This window comes from Camelus ferus, chromosome 9 (assembly GCF_009834535.1).
Source record: "Camelus ferus isolate YT-003-E chromosome 9, BCGSAC_Cfer_1.0, whole genome shotgun sequence".
Taxonomy (NCBI): domain Eukaryota; kingdom Metazoa; phylum Chordata; class Mammalia; order Artiodactyla; family Camelidae; genus Camelus; species Camelus ferus.
This window is the reverse complement of record NC_045704.1, coordinates 18748040-18769034: the sequence shown is the minus strand read 5'-3', so window position 1 is coordinate 18769034 and position 20995 is coordinate 18748040. Positions and strand designations below refer to the sequence as shown.

Here is a 20995-nt window from a genome sequence, read left to right as displayed (position 1 = left end):
TAAACTTACAATTAAAAATTATATTAAACCAAAAGTCAAATACTCATCAATCACTTCCTGATCGTTTTACCCCTTTTTATATTATCTATGCTCTGGAGATTATTTCTGAGTTGAGTTGTGTCCACCCAAAAAGATATCGTGAAGTCCTAACCCCCAGGACTGAAGATGTGACCTTATTTGGAAACAGGATCATTGCAGATGGAATTACTTAAGATGAGGTCATTAAGGCGGCCCTAATCCAGTATCACTGGGGTCCGTATAGAGAGAAGACCCACAGCGGGAGAGACACAGAAGGAGAAGCCAGTGGAGTGACAAGTGAGGGAGAGGCTGGAGTGATGCATTCATGAAATACCAAGGACCCCTGGCAAACACGGGAAACTGGGAGAGGCAAGGAAAGATTCTCCCCTACAGGTTTCAGAGGAAAACCTGCAGGGCCCTGCTGACACCTTGACTTTGGACTTCTAGCCTTCAGAACTGTGAGACAATCAATTTCTGTTGTTCCACATCACTCAGGTGAAGTACTTTGTTATGACAGCCCCATGAAAGTAAAACATTGTGTATTACATCTATATAGAAATACTATGTAATGTTCTGTTACGCATCTCTTCCAAACTCCGTGCTCAGTGACATCATGTTGGCAGCTTGATATCAGCCATGGTGGTTGTGTTAGCACCACAGAAATTTTCAAATGCTACAAATTAGAGCTTTTCTCCTCAGAGACCCTGTTGTAGAACATTTAATGGGCAGACTGGTGCCAGTGGCAATTTCCTTGGTTAACAGCACACTGGCAAAAGGAGAAAACTCGGACCTTTGGTAACTGTTGGACACAGGATCTGAATTAATGTTGATGCTGAGGACACAGAGAGCCATTCTCGCCCTTCGGTTAGAGGCAGTGGGGGAGTGGGGGGAGGGGGACAACATTATGGAGGCAGATAATGAATGGAGTCCTGACTCAGCTCTGGCCCATGAACTGGCCCCTTCCCATCCTGGCCATCATAATTTTTTTTTAAATCATCACATCCCAAGGGTGATGGCAGAGATTAGTGCCATTCACAAAGACATGAAGGATGCCAGAGTGGTTGTTTGTATCATATTCTCATTTAATTCACCCATCTGACCCTTTCAAAAACCATCTGGATCCTGGTAGATGATGGTAGATGTGTGAACTTAACCAAGTAATAGCCTAAATTGCAGCTGCTCTGCTGGACAGGGTATGTCTTCCAGAGAGGATTAACACAGCCTTGATATGTGAGATGCAGCCCTCGATCAGGCGAATGCAGTATTTCCATTCCCACCAGAAAGGAGGTTCAGAAGCAGCCCACAGTTACTTAGGATGGCCAAGATGCATGTTTAGAATAGGTACAGAGACAACTAGCTGGAGTCTCTGCCACTCCTGCTTTGTTGAAAATTGTGTGATTGTGTGATGGCTGGAGCTGAAGCAGCCATCTTACGCTCTTACAAGGAGAGAATACTGATACATTGAGAATGGAGGAGCAGCCAGAGGGAAAGAGCCTAGATTCTCTATGACATCACGCTGTCTAAACCAGCACTATTCAATATAAATATTATGTGAACCACATATATAGTTTTTACATTTCTGGTAGCCACCTTTTAAAAGTTTTAAAAATATACGAAATTAATTTTAAATACAAGCACACTTCATTTTATTGTGCCTTAGTGCACATCACAGATATCACTTATTATGCAAATTGAAGGGTTGTGTCAACCCTGTCTTGAGTAGGTCTCACCAGTGTCATTTTTTCAACGGCAATCACTCACCTTATGTCTCTGGGTCATAATCTGGTGATTCTTGCAATATTTCAAACTGTCTACCAGCAAAAAGATAATGACTTGCTGAAGGCTCTGATGATGGTTAGTATTTTTTAACAATAACCTATTTTGGGGGGCTGGGAGTATAGCTCAGTGGGAGAGTGCATGCTTGGCATGCACGACGTCCTGGGTTCCATCCCCAGTGCCTCCCTTAAGGGGAAAAAAAAACAATAATTGATTTATTTTTATTTTTAATAATAACCTATTTTTTAATTAAGTTATGTACTTTTTAAAATATAATGCTATTTCACACTTAATAGACTGTGGTAGAGTGTTAACGTAACTTAGACATGCACTGAGAAACCAAAAAATTGTGTGACTCAATTTGTTGATACTCCAGTTATTATGGTGGTCTGGAAACAAACTCCCAGTATCTCTAAGCTTTATTTTACATAATAGATCCAAATATCATTTTGACTTACAATCAATATACAAATTATTAATGCAATTTTACTTTTTTACAGAAAATAAAAATTCTATACATACAAACATCTATTCTCAAGCTCTGTCCACTGAGAGGGTAGAGGCAATGAGATCCTTGCAGCAATCAGCCCACCTAGCACCCAAATCTTGGTTTCCAAATACTGTTCTCCACTAAAAAGAATCACAGCTCTATGGAGAAATAGCTGGTTATAGAGAAGGGACAGGAAAATTACAAAATGAGCCTGGAAATCTGATTCCAGAAGGTGAAGAAGTACCCAAAAATGAGGGAAATACATCAAAAGGACATGAGCTCTCTGGAAAGGGTTCTCACTGGCCTCATCTGGGACAAACTGAGCATCACAGTAAATGATAGTAAAGAATTACAATCCATTGAAAAAAAAAGAATTCATGAGTCCATATTGATATAAATCCATTGGTAAGTACACATGAGGGAGGGGAGGAAACCTCCTCTTAAGAGTAGAATGTCTGCTAAGGAATGTAGAAAGATGGATGAAGGTAGAGGCTTACTACGGGGTGGCTGTCATAATGTTCCAGGAAGGCAAAGCCATCAATAGATGCTAAAAAGACTGGGTCAGAGTTTGAGAAGTCACAGGAATTAACATGGTTACAAAGACTCTCCACATCCTTGTTTATTACAAAGAGAAAACTAGAAACTGCACAGTGGAGAAACTTGGCAGGCACCATCTGAAAAAATAAAATAAGAAAAATTAAAAGGCATTAAATTCTGGAGGATATTTTATACTTAGAGCACAGCTTGGCTCCCACTAGTTACATTTCACCTGCAAAATAGCTACGTGTGATCTGGGGACCCTACTGGACAGTTCAGCTAAAATAGACCCCGCTGTTTCAGAATTCTTATTTTTTACTTTCTTGTGGGGGGAGGTAATCAGATTTGTTTGTTTGCTTGTTTATTTTAATAGAGTGATGGGAGATTGAACCCAGGACCTCATGCATGCTAGGCACCCACTCTACCACTGAGCTATACCCTCCCTCCTCAAGACTTCTGTACAATAATAAATGTTCTCATTATTAAGGCATTTTTACTTACTATTACTTTACTTGTAACAGAATGCACTCTAGTGACACCATCACACACATACTGTGCTTGGCTGAATAATAACCCAACAAAGATACCCACACCATCCCTAGAAGTTATAAATATCTTGTACACACCAAAGAGACAGTGCTGATGTAATTAAGGTTTATTGACTTTAAAATAGAGGCATTAACCTGGGTTGCTTGAGAAGGCCCAATCTGAACACATGAGTTCTTAAAAGTACAGAACTTTCTCAAGCTGAGGGCAGAAATGTGACAGAAGAAGACGTGGGAGGGATACCAGGCATGAAGAGGACTTGACCCACCATCGCGGGCTCTGAGGTAGAAGGTCCACTTACTGGGACCAGAAAGAGGTAGCCAAGAGCTAAGGACAGGTCTTCACAGCCAGCAAGGAAATGGGACAAGGCGCCTGACAACCGCAAGGAGCAGAATTCGGCCAACAACTTAGATGGGTTTACAAAGCCTCCAAAACAACCCAGTTGGCCACAGTATGACTCAGCCTTGTGAGACCCACAGCAGGGGAACCAGGTGAGCTCACCCGATCACTGCCCTGTGGAAACGTGAGAGAAGGAATTCAACTTGTGTTGAGATGCTCAGTTTGGGACAATTTGTTAGGGCAGCAAAAGTAGACCAATCCTCACACACGCAGTCGCAGACCACAAAGAGCATCTTTTCCTCATTGTTTATTTGCAAAATTTTTACAAAAAGTAGAAAAATAAACATTTTATTGGGTCTGAGTTTGAGAATTCATACACATAAATACAAAAATAGTGACTTGCAGGCAATAAATTAAGAAAATGGTTCTGATGCATCAATACACAAATAACATGTAAGATGCTGGAACAGGTTGCAGGTAGATCTCAGGCTCAGACACACAGGTGTCCGCTGGCGACACATTTCAGGTCCCGGGTGAGGAGGCGGAAGAGGTTGAACATGACAGAGGCCTCGAGGCAGTCCTGGGACTCCTGTGGGAGGGGAAATGGCTCAGTGGTCCCCGTGCCTGGGCGCCCAGCTGCTCCCAGACATCAGTTTCCCCACCGCGGTCACTCACCTTCTTCGGGGCCTCCTGGAGCCGGTGCAGCCAGTGGTGGAGGCGGTCCCGGGGCCTGGGGCCTGCTGTGGGCTGAGCTGGGACCTGTGGGCAGAGGAGGGGGGTGTGAGGGGGTGAGGAAGGGCCTGGGACAGAGAGGGACATTCAGGTGGTCAGAGCCCAGACACGCTGCGGGTGGCCCGAGCACTCACACAAGCCTGGAGCTGGGAGTGGATGTGGCCCAGGGTGTGCAGGGGCTGGTCCAGGGTGCTGCCCAGGGATGAGTTAGCCATGGTCCCCAGGACGGCCAGGGTCAGGGCCACCTCAGCCTTCAAGGCCACGGGACGCTCCCACACCTGAGGCGGGGAGACAGGGGCAGGGGAGAGCTGCATGTGAGAGAGGACAAGGGAGGAGGGACAGGTGGGGAGGACACAGGCAGGGACAGTTGAAGGGGAAGGTCAGGGTCAGGGGAGAGGCACAGCCGATGTGGTCAGCGGAGGGGAAGGGGTCGGGGACAGGTGGGCAGGGCGGAGAGAGGAGGAGGCGGGAGGAGGAGGAGGGGAGGGGCCGCCTGCAGAGTCAGGTGATCTGGGCCAGGTGAGGGCAGGTGGGCCTGACTCTCCGGACTCACCTGCAGCTGCCTCAGGTCCCGGGTCCTGGGGAAGATGCGCGAGCTGCAGTTCCAGTCCTTCTGCAAGAGTGACTCTTCCTAGGGAGCAAGAGCAAGGTCAGCCCACAGCACGACCGAGGGGAGACCCCGGTGAGACTGGAGGGAGGCCGACCTCAGGAGGAGGGGAGGTGAAGGTCCAAAGGACGGCAGAGGCACGACCACCACAGGAGGACAGGGCTCAGCCCTCTGCGGGGAGGGCGAGGGGCCGGTGAAGGGAGAGCAGGTCCCCCTTGAGCAGAGGAAGCCCGGGCACCCACAGCGCGGGGGTGGAGGGGAGCCCACAGCAGGCGGGGCTGGGGGACACTCACAAAGGCGTCCTTGGCTCTCTTGAAGGCCTGCAGCTCTTGTGGGGACAGAGACTTGAACTGGGCCAGGTGGCAGCCCCTTGTGCCCGGGAGGGCCCTGAGGGGTGAGGGGACAGGAACTGCTCCTGTCCTGGTCAGCGCTGCGGTCATCAGCAACAGCCCCAGCAGGCAGCCCGAGGTCATGCCTGTGTTGTGGAAGGAGAGGAACGTGAGGGGACGTAGGTCACTGGGGACTGAGGGGAGGGCGTTTTGTGGGGCTCAGGTCCCGGGCAATGATGTCGGAGCTCACCCAGCTTCATTCCTGGTCTCAGGTCTCTGGTCTCTGGTCTCTGTCAGCAGGTGGGGGATCAAGTGTCCACTCCGAGGCTGTCGCCTGAGATCTCTCAGTCTTGTTTGACGTCTCTGACCCCAGTCTTCTCTTCTGGACCTCAGCCCGCTGCTCTGTCCGAGTGTCTGAACTTCCAGCTCCGTCTGAGGTCTAATTCCTGCCTGAGCTCCATGGTGCCACTTTTAGCCTGTGCAGCTGGGCAATCCCAGCTGATGTAGGAAAAGTGAAAACACAGCTAGAGGGTGACACCGGCCACCAGGGAGGCCCAGGCAGGAAAGCCCAGAGCAGGGCGGGGCCTGGGAGCCAGGTGAGCAGCTGAGTGAAAGAGAAACTGACATCCATTGGGGCTCACCTCCAAGAAAGTGCGTTCTGAAGACAAAATCCAGGCTGGGGCAGCTGCAGCCCCACATGGGGGTGCCTTGTGCAGTGGCCAGGCTAGATCTAGGACTGGAGTGGGGAGGGGACAGAGGGATTCCTTTCTGCAGGATGCCCCAGTGCAGGGAGTGGAGGGAAAGAGCACGCCTAGAAGGAGTTGCCGGGAAGAACCTGGACCTTCCAAGTGGGAGGCTGTTTAGGTGATGGGAGAAGATCTGGGGGTGCTGCTGGGGGTGGGGAGAGAGAGTCAGAAGGCAAAACACACCCATTAAGAGAGAAGACCAGCTCCTCCCCACCTTTTGCAACCTGGTACAGACAAAGATGGAATGGGGGAGGAGGGGAGCCCGCACTAACATCTCTAATTGTCCAGGCATAGAAGGACCCAGGAACAGGAGGCTCTGCTCTGGAATTGCGGGCCGACCAAGCCTTCAAGGGAACCAGCTTGGTTTGTGACAAACACCTTCATTCGTTCACCAAATATTTATTCAGCCACCACTTTGGGTCAGACCCTGTTCAAGGTGCCAGGGCAAGAGCACTGAAGAAAGAAAAAGACATACCACAATCCTTCATGGAGCTTTTTACTAGAGAGGAGGAACACACAGTGGAGGTCGGGGAGTTAGGCTTGTGGTGTGTATTGTGTCAGAGAACGTCAGATAACAGAAAATGAAAAAATGAAACAGGGATGAGAGCAGAGTGCGGGAGGAAGTTTGCATTAAATGAGGTGTCTGAGAAATGACATTTAGGGAAAGACCTAAAGGAAGTGAGGGAGGGAGCTCTGTGAAGATCCGAGGGGGAGCATTCTGCGAAAAGGGAACAGTCAGTGCAAAAGGAAAACAGACACCACCGCCACCCCCACTTTTGGTGTATGTCTCACCCTGTCACAGAGGCTTGGCCACAACGTGGTTAAATACCCACAATAGCACCAAGGACTTACTGTGCTTTGCCTACATGTCAAATACAGATGGAAGTTTAGAGACTCAGAGAGGTTAAGAGACTTGTTCAAGGTCACACAGCAAATAACTAGTGAGGGCAGGATTTTAACTGAGTTTTGCCTGGCATCAGGCAATAACCACTGCACCCTCCAGCCTGACTGTAGCGAGACCTCCTGGACCTGGAAGTGATGGATTTCTTGGACAGAAGTTGCTGAGTCCTTTTTGACTGTTACTCCCACCCTCTCTTTCCCTCATTTTAATTCCAGGGAGAGGGTAGACTGAAATCCATGTTGGGGAATATCTTTGAGGTCTGATACGCAAAAATGTTTTAAAATCAATAGCAGGGATGTGCAAGTCACCCCCGGTGTTCTGGTCAGTTTCTGTCACTTGGAGGAGGCCTTACCTCAGGGGAGGAGACAATGAAACAAGAATGAATTTTGAAAATTAACTTATTATCTCAAAATCCCTAGACATCATAATGTCTTTCTTAGAAAGAAAGCTCAGGGAGTGGTTAGGAACATGTGATCGAGAGCTGAAGACTTGGGGGCTCCTCACTAGCTGTGTGATCTTGGGAAACAGGCTTTGCAGTTGGCCACAAAGATTACCCATCCTGCCCAGATCTCGATGAATGTAAAAAGTACAATTGTTTGCACTTTTATGTGTGTGATTATTTCATGGAGACCATTTATTAAGATCATTCTGTGACTTCAGCTGGAAGCTTCACGAGCACTATTTCAATGTGTATTACTCATGGCAAGGGACGTGTAATAATATCATGGCATAGAAGACTAAACGGAGGCTGGGTACACAATTAAGTGTCAGGGGCAGAACTGAAACTCAGGTCACCTGATTTCCCTCTCAGCATTTTGTGCTGTACAGTCACCCTCAAAATGATCACAGAGAAACAACCAATGCAAATGCAATAATATTTAATAACTGGCGATAAATTAACCCAAGAAGACAAAAGAGCAAATATACATAGGAACTTCATAAATACAAAACACGCAAAAGTAACGGAATTCAAAAAACTACTTAACAGAAGGACTCTTGCCCAGTCCCTCATGGAATGAGGTCTCCCCAGCAGAGAGATCCAACAGTCCCATATTCATGGAATGTCAAAGCGGGCACTGAAGGTTCAAAGCAGGCGTTGGAACCTGTCAAGGGACAGGGAGGTTTCTGTAACCACAGAAGTAGAAACTGGTCCATGGTACGTGGTGGTCAACGACCAAGGTCGACACGGAATCCAGTCTTTTCCTGCCAGCCCGGGGCCCTGGAAGATCTTAGGGCGACACTTCCCACGGAAATAGAGCGGCTTCCAGGGGGAACTGGTTCTGGCCCTGGGAAAAGGGCGCCTCTGGCACCAGCGCAGGCGGGTGGAGGCTGAGAGACCCGCCGGGTCCAATGGGGCAGCGGAGGAGGGCGGCGCCCGCAGCCAGGCGACCTCGCAGCTTCGGGTCCCAGGCGGGGCCGCGGCGGGATCACAGACAAGGTCCCGAGTTTGCCACCAGCCGCAGGTCCCACGCGAGCAGGCGCAGGAAGTTGAAGATGACTCTGGCTTCATGACACCGAGGCGACTCCTGGAACCCGGGAAGGAGGCAGAGCCGGGCTGAGTCAGGGCCCCCCCCCCCCCGCACTCCGTCACCGCTCCAAGGCGCGCGCCCGGCCCGTCTCAGCCTCACACCGTCCTCTCTGCGGTCTAACCGCTTGACCGCCCGCTCCACTCACAGCTCTGCGAGTTTTGTGACGCCTCCTGGGCGGCCGCGGGGACTTCCTCCAGGAGCCTGGCCGGACCAGCTGGAGCTGGAGGGGAACCGCACGTAACTTGAAGACGGCGAAGAACGGAGCCTCCCTCCCAGGTGGCTCCGCCCCTCACCCTCCCAGCCGCAGACCCAAGCCCGGATTAGGGGACACCGAGCGAGCTGGGAGGGGTGCGGGGCCAGGGCGGGACCGGCACTCACGCAGGCCGCCACGTCCCGCCCCGCGGCCGTCAGCAGCTCCAGGGTCGGGCCGACGCCGGGGAACAGCTCCGGGCTCGGCAGGCTGCTCAGCACGGCCTGGGCGTCGGCGAGGCCGCGGGCCACCAGGCGGAGTCGGGCGCAGGACTGCGGGGACCGAGCGGCAGTTAGATGGGGCCGCGCTCGGGGCCCAAGTCCCCAAGCCCCTGCCGGCCGCGGGCCTCACCGACGGCGGCGGAGGGTTCCTCCTCGGGTGGAACGAGCAGTTGCGCGGCCTCCAGCTCAGCGTCTCTTCCTCCTGCGGGACAAGGGCCGGGATGATGCTGGGGATCCTCGCGGATTCCTGCACGTGGATCGGAACTGGCCCTCAAGGTTGTGCTCATCGTGTCCTGACCAGAGAGCTCTCTGAAGGCGCGAGGCAGGCCTGAAATGCACCTGCGCTCCAGGTGCGGATCCTGCGCCGGGACGTGGAGCCGAGTCCACCTGAAGGGGGCGCCCCTCTGTGACAGCCACTAAGGCCCGGTATGAGCTGACCACCAGGGCGGCTGGAAAGATGTGATCTGAATTCTGGACCCCGAGATCCAGGATGCGCCTGCTGGACGCTAGGACAAGAGGGCCCCTCGGGACAAAGGTTGTCGTCTCGGGATCCGGGGGCCCAGGGTCCGGGGGACAGAGGCGTGTGGGCATCACTCACATAGCGGTTCCTCAGGGCCTTGGCTGCCTCCAGTGCCCGGGGATCCAGGGAGCGGTATTGGGAGAGGAGGCAGCGCCCGGGAGCCTCCACACCGGGGTCCACCGCCACGCCCGCTGTCACCAAGACCCACAGCCCCATGGCCACCGCGGCTGCGCCACTCGGCCCCATCTCTGCTCCTGCAAGAGGCGACAGACGTCAGGGAGCCCAAGGAGAAAGCCCCCAAGTCCAAGCCCCTGCCTCTGGTCAGACTCGCAGAGGGATTGACGCTCAGAGGGCGGGCACTGAGCCCTCTCAGGGGGAGAGACAGGATGGGCCCGGACACCTACTCCTACCTTCAGCCTCTCTCCCCTCACTCCTCACCTACCATGTGTCTTCGGTGCCACTTGCTGCAGCAGGGCCTGCCTTCCAGTGTCCCCTGGGTGGTGTCCCGGGTGGTGTCCAGATTGTTGTCCACCTGGGACAGTGGTACCTGCACCCTCCATGGTGGCTCTTAAGTGAGGGGCTGAGAATGATGAGCAGCCGGGCTTCCCCATGCCGGTTGTTTCCCAATGTCATCCATTGCTGGCTGCTGGCCGGGTGGGATCCTGGCCAGTGTGTGATGACTTTACCTGCTTGTGGGACAGTGTCAACAATGACTTTGCTCGGACCCTCTCTCCTGGGTCAATTACTACTGTTCATTTTGAGGATTCTGTTTATCTTTTCTGTGTGTTTCTCTTTCTTTCACACTCTAAGAGTGAACTGAAAACAGACTATTTCCTCCTGTTGGAAGCTGCAAACATGGCAGAGGTCCCCATACAAGTGCCTGCCCTGCAGGAGTTCATACTAGGGTTTCTTGTGCTCTCTCTTCAATCACTCTTTTCTTGTCATTATATCCTGTCTTTCTCTCCCTGTCTTTTTATATCTTGTTCTTTGCATGAATATTGCTCTCCTCTGTTTTCTCAGGTTTTTTCCTCATCAAGACCTTAGACAAGCTCTCTCTGGCCTCCTTAGTCTGTTATTAAGTGATATTTATGCCTTTACCAATTATAAAACTATTGTTAGTTTGCTGTTGAAAGTTGGAATTGCAGACATGTTTTTCTCAACCATTGTCAATAATAATTATAGCTAATACATACTGAGCACTTCTTGTGTGCTTGGCACTGCTTTAAGCTCTTCTCACATATTTACTGCTTTATTCTTCCCAGCAACACTGTGAGGTAGGTCCTCTCACTGGCTGACATTTTATAGATGAGGAAACTGAGGCACAGAGAGGCTATGAGTCTTCCCAAGATCACACAGCTTGTAGATATGATCCCAGGCTGTCTGGGTTAGTGTTGCCATTTCTCATCTATATAGACAGATCTATCCATGTGCAGAATAGCTTAGGTATGTTCAGGGCACGTTCAGCCAAGCTTCCTATATGAGACCACCTTTAATTAATTATAATTAAGTTCATTAATAAATATTGATAATTGCAGGAAAGTAATGGCTGTTTTTCAGGTATATGTCTTCCTCAGCATTAATATGAGAAACTTATTTTGTTTTTCAGTGTATATTTTCCTATTCCAAGGCATAGAAGTTTTAAGAAACATCAAAGTTGTTGAAACATAAGCACTCTGAAAAAGCACGTGAGAAATTCTGCTGAAACATTAGAAGAGTTTCCTCCAAAGTGTCCATGCAGCAAACTTTCCAAGCTTCTGTTACCTCTCCCCTCACCCATCCCAGCATCCCCCACTTCGACTGCAGATCCAAATGGTTTTAGGAAGGTGACTTGACCACCCCCCCGCATCCCTGGGATTGGGGTATGTGACCTGGCTGCAGCCATTTACTTTAGTTCATCTCTCTGGCCACGGTGATTGGGTTTGGGGTTGGGGATTTGACTTAAGCCAATCTAATCAGAATGAATCTCAATCCTGGACTTTCTGGGAGAAAGACGCTATCTTCTTCCTACTGGAGAAGGATGAAGTGTGAAGCCAGGGGAATCACTAGCACTCATCTTGGAATTATAAGGGTAAGCAGTCTTCCCACCAGTGGAAGGGAGACCTGAAAGATAAAAAACAAGATAAAACAAAATTGGGAGTTTCACTATGTCTTACAGGATCAAACTTTACCTGCAGCCTCACCTTAATTTTGGACTTCTCAGTTTTATAAGTCCATAAGTTCTCCATTGTTCAAGCCAGCTTGAGTTGGACTTTTGGTTTGTTTGTTTTTTATTTTTGCTACCAAAAGTGTCCTGATACACATGATGGGGCTGAAGTGAAACCACGTGTCTTCAAAGACTGAAGAACTGGAAGTAAAATTGATAACGGCAGGAAGAGTGGAATGCAGTGGGATTGGACACAGGAAAGTACCAGATGCAAGTTCTCAATAATCAGTGATTCAACTCTGGGCACTGCAATGCAGGTTATTTGCTTGAGTTAGGTGCAATCACAAATTACATTTAATACAGGCTGCTGTGGTTTGAATGTCCCCTCAAAAATTGTTATGTTGAAATCCTAACCAACAAAGGTGATGGTATTAGGAGGTGGAGGTCTTTAGGAGGTGATTAAGTCATGAGATGGAGCCCTCAAAAATGGGATTAGTCCTCCTAAAAAGAGACCTCACAGAGCTCCCTCGCCCCCTTCCACCATGTGAGGACCAAATGAGAATTTTGTCACCTGGAAGAGAGCTCTTACCTGACCATGCTGGTGCCTTGATCGTGGCTCCAGAACTGTAAGAAATAAATTTCTGTTGTTTTTAAGCTCCCCAGTCTGTGGTATTTTGTTATAAGCAGCCCAACTGGACAAAGACAAATATCATCCTCGCAGAAAAGTTTCTTGAGATCCACTGTTTGAGATGTTTACTCTATTAAAAGAAAACTGCTTCAAGAATTTAGGAGACAATAGCAACAACAAAAAAAGCTCTGGGGAACTTATTTGTGAGCAAAACTTAAAAAACAATCTAGAAACTGGATCCCTCATAAGTGACCTGCAGGAATGTAAAAATTGTACAGCCCCTCCAAAACACAGTTTGGCAGCTTCTTGTAAAACTAAACATGCAACTGCACATCAACCCAGCAATTGAACTCCTGGGTATTTATTCCAGAGAAATGAAAACTGATGTCCACACAGTCATCTGAACACAAATGTTCATTGCAGCATTATTAGTAATAGCCGAAAAGTAGAAACAGCCCAGAGGTCCTTCAAAGGGTGAACGATTAAGCAAAGTCTGGTATGAAACAGGAATGAACAATTGATACATGCAACAATTTAGATGAACATCTAGGGGCTATCTGAATAAGACGGGTGGATTGTATCCTTCAATTTCCTGGTTGTAATATTGTAATTTTGTAAGATGTGACCACTAGGGGAAGCTGGGTAGAGTGTACAGGATCTCTTTGTATTATTTCTTATAACAGCATGCATGATCATCTCCTCGGTTCCCATGTGCTTCCCAGAGGTACCTTACAATGATCTCAGTAAAAATTTCAATTAAACAAACTCCGGAAAAAACGATATGTACAGGAAGCAGGGGACCTATTCAAATGTTTAACCTGGGAAAAAGTGGGTAGGATTAATGAAATCAACAAAGGGCGGTGATGCACCTGGAGGCTGGCAACACGGAGAGCTGTTACCATCCTAGGTGAGATGTGTGGCTGGAGACAGAGGAACCCAGCCACTGTCAGATCTTATCCCTGCCAGGAAGGAACCAGAAGGGAGAATAAATACTCCAACTTTGCTTTCCTTCCTCCCTCAATCTGCTTCCAGCACCTCCTATTGCCTGAAGAGGTTTTTCATAATTCTTTCTCAAAGTTTTATAGCTTTATAATTTATGTTTAAGTCCATGTCACATATTGAGTTAATTTTTATTTTAATGTGAGGTTTAGGTCAAGGTTCATTTTTTTAGCCTATGGGTGTCCAATTACTCCAGCACTATTTGTTGAATAGGCGATTTTTCTCCACTGAATTGCTTTTGCATGTGTGAGTACTTATAAACACAAGGAGTGTCACACCATGTGTATTGTTCAGCAATTTACTTTTTTCACTCTGTAATATGCCTTGAAAGTTTTTCCATGTCAGTGCATATAGATCTACTTCATTCTGTTTAACTGCTGCAAATCTAGCTTAACCTGGGGTTCGTGGACCACCCCATGATAGGATTCAGGGGAGGGTGAACTTACATGAGAAAAAGCTGCATTTCCATCTTCACTAACCTTAACTGAAATTTAGCATTTCTTTCCATGATGAATGTAAGTAACAAACCACAATAGTATTAGCAGAATCTGTGACTTTGTCACTAAAAGGAGTCATAAATATTTCATAACATGTTAGCGATGTGGCACACATCTTGAAATATCATTTACTCTCATTACTACCACAAAAGTATAGTAGTTATTAAACTCATTGCAATATCTTGTTACTTAATACATTAATAAAAAGGCATATGTATTACTTATCACAAAATTGCTTTTATGTTTTGGTAACTGTGTTTCAATATAGTCAGTTTCCTTCATAGTCCTGTGTATTTAATATTATGCATTTAAAAACATATTTCTGAATCATAAGTGATTATAGCAATGTTGCCAGATAAAAGTTAATATACAAAGGTCCATTTCTTTCTTGTATAATAGCAATAAACAATTTGAGTTTGAAATTTAAAAAAAGGACCATTTACATCAGCACCACCCAAAAATGAAATGCTTAAGTACAAATCTAACAAATGCTGAACACGATCTATATGAGGAAAACTGATGAAAGAAATAAAAGAACATCTAAAAATGAAAATACTCTATGAACTTGGATAGGAAGACTCAATATTGTCAAGATGTCAGTTCTTCCCAACTTAATCTGTAGATTCCTTGCAATCCAATCAAAATCCCAGCAAGTTAATTTGTAAATATTGACAAAGTAAAAGTTTATACAGCGATCCAAAAAGCCCAGAATAGCTTTCACAATATTAAAGGAGAAGAGCAAAGTTGGAGGACTGACACTCTCTGACTTTCAAGACTTACTATAAAGCTACACTAATCAAAACAGTGTGATATTAATGAAAGGATAGACAAATCAATGGAACAGAATAGAAAGCTCAGGAATAGACCCATGCAAATAAAGTCAACTGGTCTTTAAGAAAGGAACAAAGGCAATTCAATGATGAGAAGATAGTCTTTCCAACAAATGGTATTGAAAGAACTTTCACGTAGGGGAAAAAACAAAAAACCTAGATACAGACCTTACACATTTCACAAAAATTAACTTAAAACGTATCATAGACCTAAACGTGAAGTGCAGAACTATAAAACTCCTAGAATGTAAAATAGGAGAAAATGTAAGGGACCAAGGTGATGACTTATTAAAATCATGAAAGCATCATCCATAAAAGAAGAAAATCAATGAGATGGAAAAATATAAAACTTCAGCCCTATGAAAGATACTGTTAAAAGAATGAAAAATTACTTCCTTTCTCACCCCTAGCCTTGAGAACCATGACTTTAACAAAACACTGAAAAGAACATTCATGTTCACCAATAGGGGATGGTTATTCAATAATCCTGTTAGAATGGAAGCCTTACTAGTGGTATAGGTGGGATGTCTCCCTTTTGCCCCTCCCACTTCTCCACCCACCTCTGGGCCCCAGGAAGCTGGCCTTTGGCTTCTGTTGGGTGCAGCCAATGGGGAGCCTAGGAGTAGGGCCAGAGAGAAGAGAAGGAGAGTGTTAGAGTATTTACTCCCCAGGCTTCCTTCATTCAGGGCAACCACTACCTCTCTGTGTCCTCCACCTGTGTACCTGACCCCTCCCTTCCAGGTCAAGTAACCACTCCCTTCCCTCCCTTTTGTTCAGGCCTACAGATGATAGACCCTCATGCATGTGGGTCCCAAGGCCTTGCACTACTCCTCATCTGTTTCCTTCACTATCCAATCCGTTTGTAAATACTCCTGGTATTAAACCCACCTCAAGTTACCCTAAACTGACTGGGCCATCTGTTTCCTGAAGGGACCTTCACTGATACAATATAACTAAAGATGTGGGGGAATGCAAACAAGAGATAATGGTAAAGAGAAAGAAAAATACCATATGAGATCGCTCATATGTGGAATCTAAAAAACAAAAACAAAAACAAAAACAAAAAAAACAAAGCATAAATACAAAACAGAAATAGACTCACAGACATAGAATACAAACTTGTGGTTGCCAAGGGGGCGGAGGGTGGGAAAGGATAGATGGGATTTCAAAATTGTAGAATAGATAAACAAGATTATACTGTATAGCACAGGGAAATATACACAAGATCTTATGGTAGCTCACAGAGAAAAAAATGTGACAATGAATATATATATGTCCATGTATAACTGAAAAATTGTGCTCTACACTGGACTTTGACACAACATTGTAAAATGATTATAAATCAATAAAAAATGTTAAAAAAGAAAAAGAAAAAAAAAGAGATAATGGTAAGACACGAAAAGCAAGCTGCTAAACTTTATACAGCCTGGTTTCAATTTGAGAGAAATTGTTCATCGAAAGAGAGAGAGAGAGAGAGAAAAAAAAAAAGAGGAATAGTAACTGATGACTAAAAAGATGACGTCCAGGAAGTGGGATTCAAGACTTTAACTCTCCAAGTTGTATGTTTTTGTATTGACTGTATCTTTATAATGAATGTGTTACTTTGATAATCAGAAAACATATGCACAAATAAATATGTTTAACATTTCTACACATGGGAAAAATTGTTCCAGAGCTGGGGTGAGGGGAGAGAGGTGGGTTTTTTCCTCCCTTATATTATGTCTATATTTTTCAAGCTTTAACCAATGATCCTGCTTTGCTAATTTTATCAAGATAAGTGGTAGATTTCATTTTTCATTCAAAACAAAGAGACTGCTTGAGACAGAGACAGACAGAAAGACCCTGGCCTGAATGCTTGCTAGAAAAAGAAAGATGGAATTAGACATGGACAGAGACAAAACCAGGAACTGAGCAACAGAGACAAAAGGGAGGCATAAAGAGAGGGATGAAAGAGAAATGGAATGAAACACAGACAGACAGTGAAGAGAGAGAAGGAGGCATTGAATTAGATATATAGGGGGAGTTAATGGGTTAGACCAAGCTTTGAGGCTGGACTGAGTATATATTCAAATCCTGCCTCTGCCAGTTACTTTGTATCTTGGAAAAGTTCCTTCCCTTTACTGTGGCTCAGTTTTCCCACCCATGAATTGGAGGTAGAAAAATTCTGGCAGTGTTATTTTTGAGCATTAAATGAGACATGTGCATATCAATTACTTAGAACAAGGCCTAGTAACAGTAACACTGTATAAGGGCTGGTTATTATTATACAACAGAGATAAGGAAACCGACGGTGACGAAAAGAAAGCAAGAGGATACAGAAAGGGACAGAAACAATAACTGGTGGCAGAAGAGTTTGGGTAGAGTCATTGCTGGCACTGTCCCACGAGCGGGTAAAGTCCTCACACCATGCCTGCAACTCTCCAGGCCGATCAATGGCCAGCAATGACGTTGGGAAACAATCTGCATGGGGAAGCCCGGCTGCTCATCATTCTCAGCCCCTCACTTAAGAGCCACCATGGAGGGTGCAGGTACCACTGTCCCAGGTGGACAACAATCTGGACACCACCCGGGACACCACCCAGGGGACACTGGAAGGCAGGCCCTGCTGCAGCAAGTGGCACCGAAGACACATGGTAGGTGAGGAGTGAGGGGAGAGAGGCTGAAGGTAGGAGTAGGTGTCCGGGCCCATCCTGTCTCTCCCCCTGAGAGGGCTCAGTGCCCGCCCTCTGAGCGTCAATCCCTCTGCGAGTCTGACCAGAGGCAGGGGCTTGGACTTGGGGGCTTTCTCCTTGGGCTCCCTGACGTCTGTCGCCTCTTGCAGGAGCAGAGATGGGGCCGAGTGGCGCAGCCGCGGTGGCCATGGGGCTGTGGGTCTTGGTGACAGCGGGCGTGGCGGTGGACCCCGGTGTGGAGGCTCCCGGGCGCTGCCTCCTCTCCCAATACCGCTCCCTGGATCCCCGGGCACTGGAGGCAGCCAAGGCCCTGAGGAACCGCTATGTGAGTGATGCCCACACGCCTCTGTCCCCCGGACCCTGGGCCCCCGGGTCCCGAGACGACAACCTTTGTCCCGAGGGGCCCTCTTGTCCTAGCGTCCAGCAGGCGCATCCTGGATCTCGGGGTCCAGAATTCAGATCACATCTTTCCAGCCGCCCTGGTGGTCAGCTCATACCGGGCCTTAGTGGCTGTCACAGAGGGGCGCCCCCTTCAGGTGGACTCGGCTCCACGTCCCGGCGCAGGATCCGCACCTGGAGCGCAGGTGCATTTCAGGCCTGCCTCGCGCCTTCAGAGAGCTCTCTGGTCAGGACACGATGAGCACAACCTTGAGGGCCAGTTCCGATCCACGTGCAGGAATCCGCGAGGATCCCCAGCATCATCCCGGCCCTTGTCCCGCAGGAGGAAGAGACGCTGAGCTGGAGGCCGCGCAACTGCTCGTTCCACCCGAGGAGGAACCCTCCGCCGCCGTCGGTGAGGCCCGCGGCCGGCAGGGGCTTGGGGACTTGGGCCCCGAGCGCGGCCCCATCTAACTGCCGCTCGGTCCCCGCAGTCCTGCGCCCGACTCCGCCTGGTGGCCCGCGGCCTCGCCGACGCCCAGGCCGTGCTGAGCAGCCTGCCGAGCCCGGAGCTGTTCCCCGGCGTCGGCCCGACCCTGGAGCTGCTGACGGCCGCGGGGCGGGACGTGGCGGCCTGCGTGAGTGCCGGTCCCGCCCTGGCCCCGCACCCCTCCCAGCTCGCTCGGTGTCCCCTAATCCGGGCTTGGGTCTGCGGCTGGGAGGGTGAGGGGCGGAGCCACCTGGGAGGGAGGCTCCGTTCTTCGCCGTCTTCAAGTTACGTGCGGTTCCCCTCCAGCTCCAGCTGGTCCGGCCAGGCTCCTGGAGGAAGTCCCCGCGGCCGCCCAGGAGGCGTCACAAAACTCGCAGAGCTGTGAGTGGAGCGGGCGGTCAAGCGGTTAGACCGCAGAGAGGACGGTGTGAGGCTGAGACGGGCCGGGCGCGCGCCTTGGAGCGGTGACGGAGTGCAGGGGGGGGGGGGAGGGCCTGACTCAGCCCGGCTCTGCCTCCTTCCCGGGTTCCAGGAGTCGCCTCGGTGTCATGAAGCCAGAGTCATCTTCAACTTCCTGCGCCTGCTCGCGTGGGACCTGCGGCTGGTGGCAAACTCGGGACCTTGTCTGTGATCCCGCCGCGGCCCCGCCTGGGACCCGAAGCTGCGAGGTCGCCTGGCTGCGGGCGCCGCCCTCCTCCGCTGCCCCATTGGACCCGGCGGGTCTCTCAGCCTCCACCCGCCTGCGCTGGTGCCAGAGGCGCCCTTTTCCCAGGGCCAGAACCAGTTCCCCCTGGAAGCCGCTCTATTTCCGTGGGAAGTGTCGCCCTAAGATCTTCCAGGGCCCCGGGCTGGCAGGAAAAGACTGGATTCCGTGTCGACCTTGGTCGTTGACCACCACGTACCATGGACCAGTTTCTACTTCTGTGGTTGCAGAAACCTCCCTGTCCCTTGACAGGTTCCAACGCCTGCTTTGAACCTTCAGTGCCCGCTTTGACATTCCATGAATATGGGACTGTTGGATCTCTCTGCTGGGGAGACCTCATTCCATGAGGGACTGGGCAAGAGTCCTTCTGTTAAGTAGTTTTTTGAATTCCGTTACTTTTGCGTGTTTTGTATTTATGAAGTTCCTATGTATATTTGCTCTTTTGTCTTCTTGGGTTAATTTATCGCCAGTTATTAAATATTATTGCATTTGCATTGGTTGTTTCTCTGTGATCATTTTGAGGGTGACTGTACAGCACAAAATGCTGAGAGGGAAATCAGGTGACCTGAGTTTCAGTTCTGCCCCTGACACTTAATTGTGTACCCAGCCTCCGTTTAGTCTTCTATGCCATGATATTATTACACGTCCCTTGCCATGAGTAATACACATTGAAATAGTGCTCGTGAAGCTTCCAGCTGAAGTCACAGAATGATCTTAATAAATGGTCTCCATGAAATAATCACACACATAAAAGTGCAAACAATTGTACTTTTTACATTCATCAAGATCTGGGCAGGATGGGTAATCTTTGTGGCCAACTGCAAAGCCTGTTTCCCAAGATCACACAGCTAGTGAGGAGCCCCCAAGTCTTCAGCTCTCGATCACATGTTCCTAACCACTCCCTGAGCTTTCTTTCTAAGAAAGACATTATGATGTCTAGGGATTTTGAGATAATAAGTAAATTTTCAAAATTCATTCTTGTTTCATTGTCTCCTCCCCTGAGGTAAGGCCTCCTCCAAGTGACAGAAACTGACCAGAACACCGGGGGTGACTTGCACATCCCTGCTATTGATTTTAAAACATTTTTGCGTATCAGACCTCAAAGATATTCCCCAACATGGATTTCAGTCTACCCTCTCCCTGGAATTAAAATGAGGGAAAGAGAGGGTGGGAGTAACAGTCAAAAAGGACTCAGCAACTTCTGTCCAAGAAATCCATCACTTCCAGGTCCAGGAGGTCTCGCTACAGTCAGGCTGGAGGGTGCAGTGGTTATTGCCTGATGCCAGGCAAAACTCAGTTAAAATCCTGCCCTCACTAGTTATTTGCTGTGTGACCTTGAACAAGTCTCTTAACCTCTCTGAGTCTCTAAACTTCCATCTGTATTTGACATGTAGGCAAAGCACAGTAAGTCCTTGGTGCTATTGTGGGTATTTAACCACGTTGTGGCCAAGCCTCTGTGACAGGGTGAGACATACACCAAAAGTGGGGGTGGCGGTGGTGTCTGTTTTCCTTTTGCACTGACTGTTCCCTTTTCGCAGAATGCTCCCCCTCGGATCTTCACAGAGCTCCCTCCCTCACTTCCTTTAGGTCTTTCCCTAAATGTCATTTCTCAGACACCTCATTTAATGCAAACTTCCTCCCGCACTCTGCTCTCATCCCTGTTTCATTTTTTCATTTTCTGTTATCTGACGTTCTCTGACACAATACACACCACAAGCCTAACTCCCCGACCTCCACTGTGTGTTCCTCCTCTCTAGTAAAAAGCTCCATGAAGGATTGTGGTATGTCTTTTTCTTTTTTCAGTGCTCTTGCCCTGGCACCTTGAACAGGGTCTGACCCAAAGTGGTGGCTGAATAAATATTTGGTGAACGAATGAAGGTGTTTGTCACAAACCAAGCTGGTTCCCTTGAAGGCTTGGTCGGCCCGCAATTCCAGAGCAGAGCCTCCTGTTCCTGGGTCCTTCTATGCCTGGACAATTAGAGATGTTAGTGCGGGCTCCCCTCCTCCCCCATTCCATCTTTGTCTGTACCAGGTTGCAAAAGGTGGGGAGGAGCTGGTCTTCTCTCTTAATGGGTGTGTTTTGCCTTCTGACTCTCTCTCCCCACCCCCAGCAG

The 20995-nt window shown here is 48.5% G+C and overlaps 3 protein-coding genes across 3 annotated transcripts; 1 reads left to right on the top strand and 2 right to left on the bottom strand.

The window, feature by feature from the left end:
• Window positions 1-4196: 4196 nt before the first annotated feature.
• On the bottom strand, window positions 4197-5518 carry LOC102507602 (interferon lambda-3). Its single transcript, XM_006195351.1, has 5 exons — window positions 5339-5518; window positions 4992-5069; window positions 4573-4716; window positions 4382-4465; window positions 4197-4295 (listed from the first exon to the last, which is right to left on the bottom strand). The coding sequence occupies exons 1-5, from the start codon at window positions 5516-5518 to the stop codon at window positions 4197-4199; spliced, it is 585 nt and encodes a 194-aa protein (XP_006195413.1).
• Window positions 5519-8081: 2563 nt separating this feature from the next.
• On the bottom strand, window positions 8082-10152 carry LOC116665954. The gene is made up of 4 exons (XM_032487404.1): window positions 10089-10152; window positions 9361-9795; window positions 8696-9146; window positions 8082-8547 (listed from the first exon to the last, which is right to left on the bottom strand). The coding sequence occupies exons 1-4, from the start codon at window positions 10150-10152 to the stop codon at window positions 8106-8108; spliced, it is 1392 nt and encodes a 463-aa protein (XP_032343295.1). The 3' UTR covers window positions 8082-8105.
• Window positions 10153-17265: 7113 nt separating this feature from the next.
• LOC116665703 (interferon lambda-4-like) lies at window positions 17266-19070 on the top strand. Its single transcript, XM_032486064.1, has 5 exons — window positions 17266-17635; window positions 18032-18103; window positions 18183-18326; window positions 18485-18559; window positions 18711-19070. Exons 1-5 carry the CDS (start codon window positions 17468-17470, stop codon window positions 18807-18809), a joined length of 558 nt encoding a protein of 185 aa, XP_032341955.1. The 5' UTR covers window positions 17266-17467; the 3' UTR covers window positions 18810-19070.
• The last annotated feature ends 1925 nt before the right edge of the window (window positions 19071-20995 follow it).

Excerpts from the sequence above, each read along its gene's own strand:
- LOC102507602 (XM_006195351.1), bottom strand. The coding sequence starts at position 5,518 with ATGACCTCGGGCTGCCTGCTGGGGCTGTTGCTGATGACCGCAGCGCTG. Across the intron at positions 4,466-4,572 it reads ACTCCCAGCTCCAGGCTTGT|GTCCCAGCTCAGCCCACAGC; the intron begins GTGAGTGCTCGG and ends CTCTGCCCACAG. Across the intron at positions 4,296-4,381 it reads TCCAGGAGGCCCCGAAGAAG|GAGTCCCAGGACTGCCTCGA; the intron begins GTGAGTGACCGC and ends CCCCTCCCACAG.
- LOC116665954 (XM_032487404.1), bottom strand. The coding sequence starts at position 10,152 with ATGGGGAAGCCCGGCTGCTCATCATTCTCAGCCCCTCACTTAAGAGCC. Across the intron at positions 9,796-10,088 it reads AGCCACCATGGAGGGTGCAG|GAGCAGAGATGGGGCCGAGT; the intron begins GTACCACTGTCC and ends CGCCTCTTGCAG. Across the intron at positions 9,147-9,360 it reads GATCCGCACCTGGAGCGCAG|GCCCGCGGCCGGCAGGGGCT; the intron begins GTGCATTTCAGG and ends GCCGTCGGTGAG.
- LOC116665703 (XM_032486064.1), top strand. The coding sequence starts at position 17,468 with ATGGGGCCGAGTGGCGCAGCCGCGGTGGCCATGGGGCTGTGGGTCTTG. Across the intron at positions 17,636-18,031 it reads AGGCCCTGAGGAACCGCTAT|GAGGAAGAGACGCTGAGCTG; the intron begins GTGAGTGATGCC and ends CTTGTCCCGCAG. Across the intron at positions 18,104-18,182 it reads GGAACCCTCCGCCGCCGTCG|TCCTGCGCCCGACTCCGCCT; the intron begins GTGAGGCCCGCG and ends CGGTCCCCGCAG.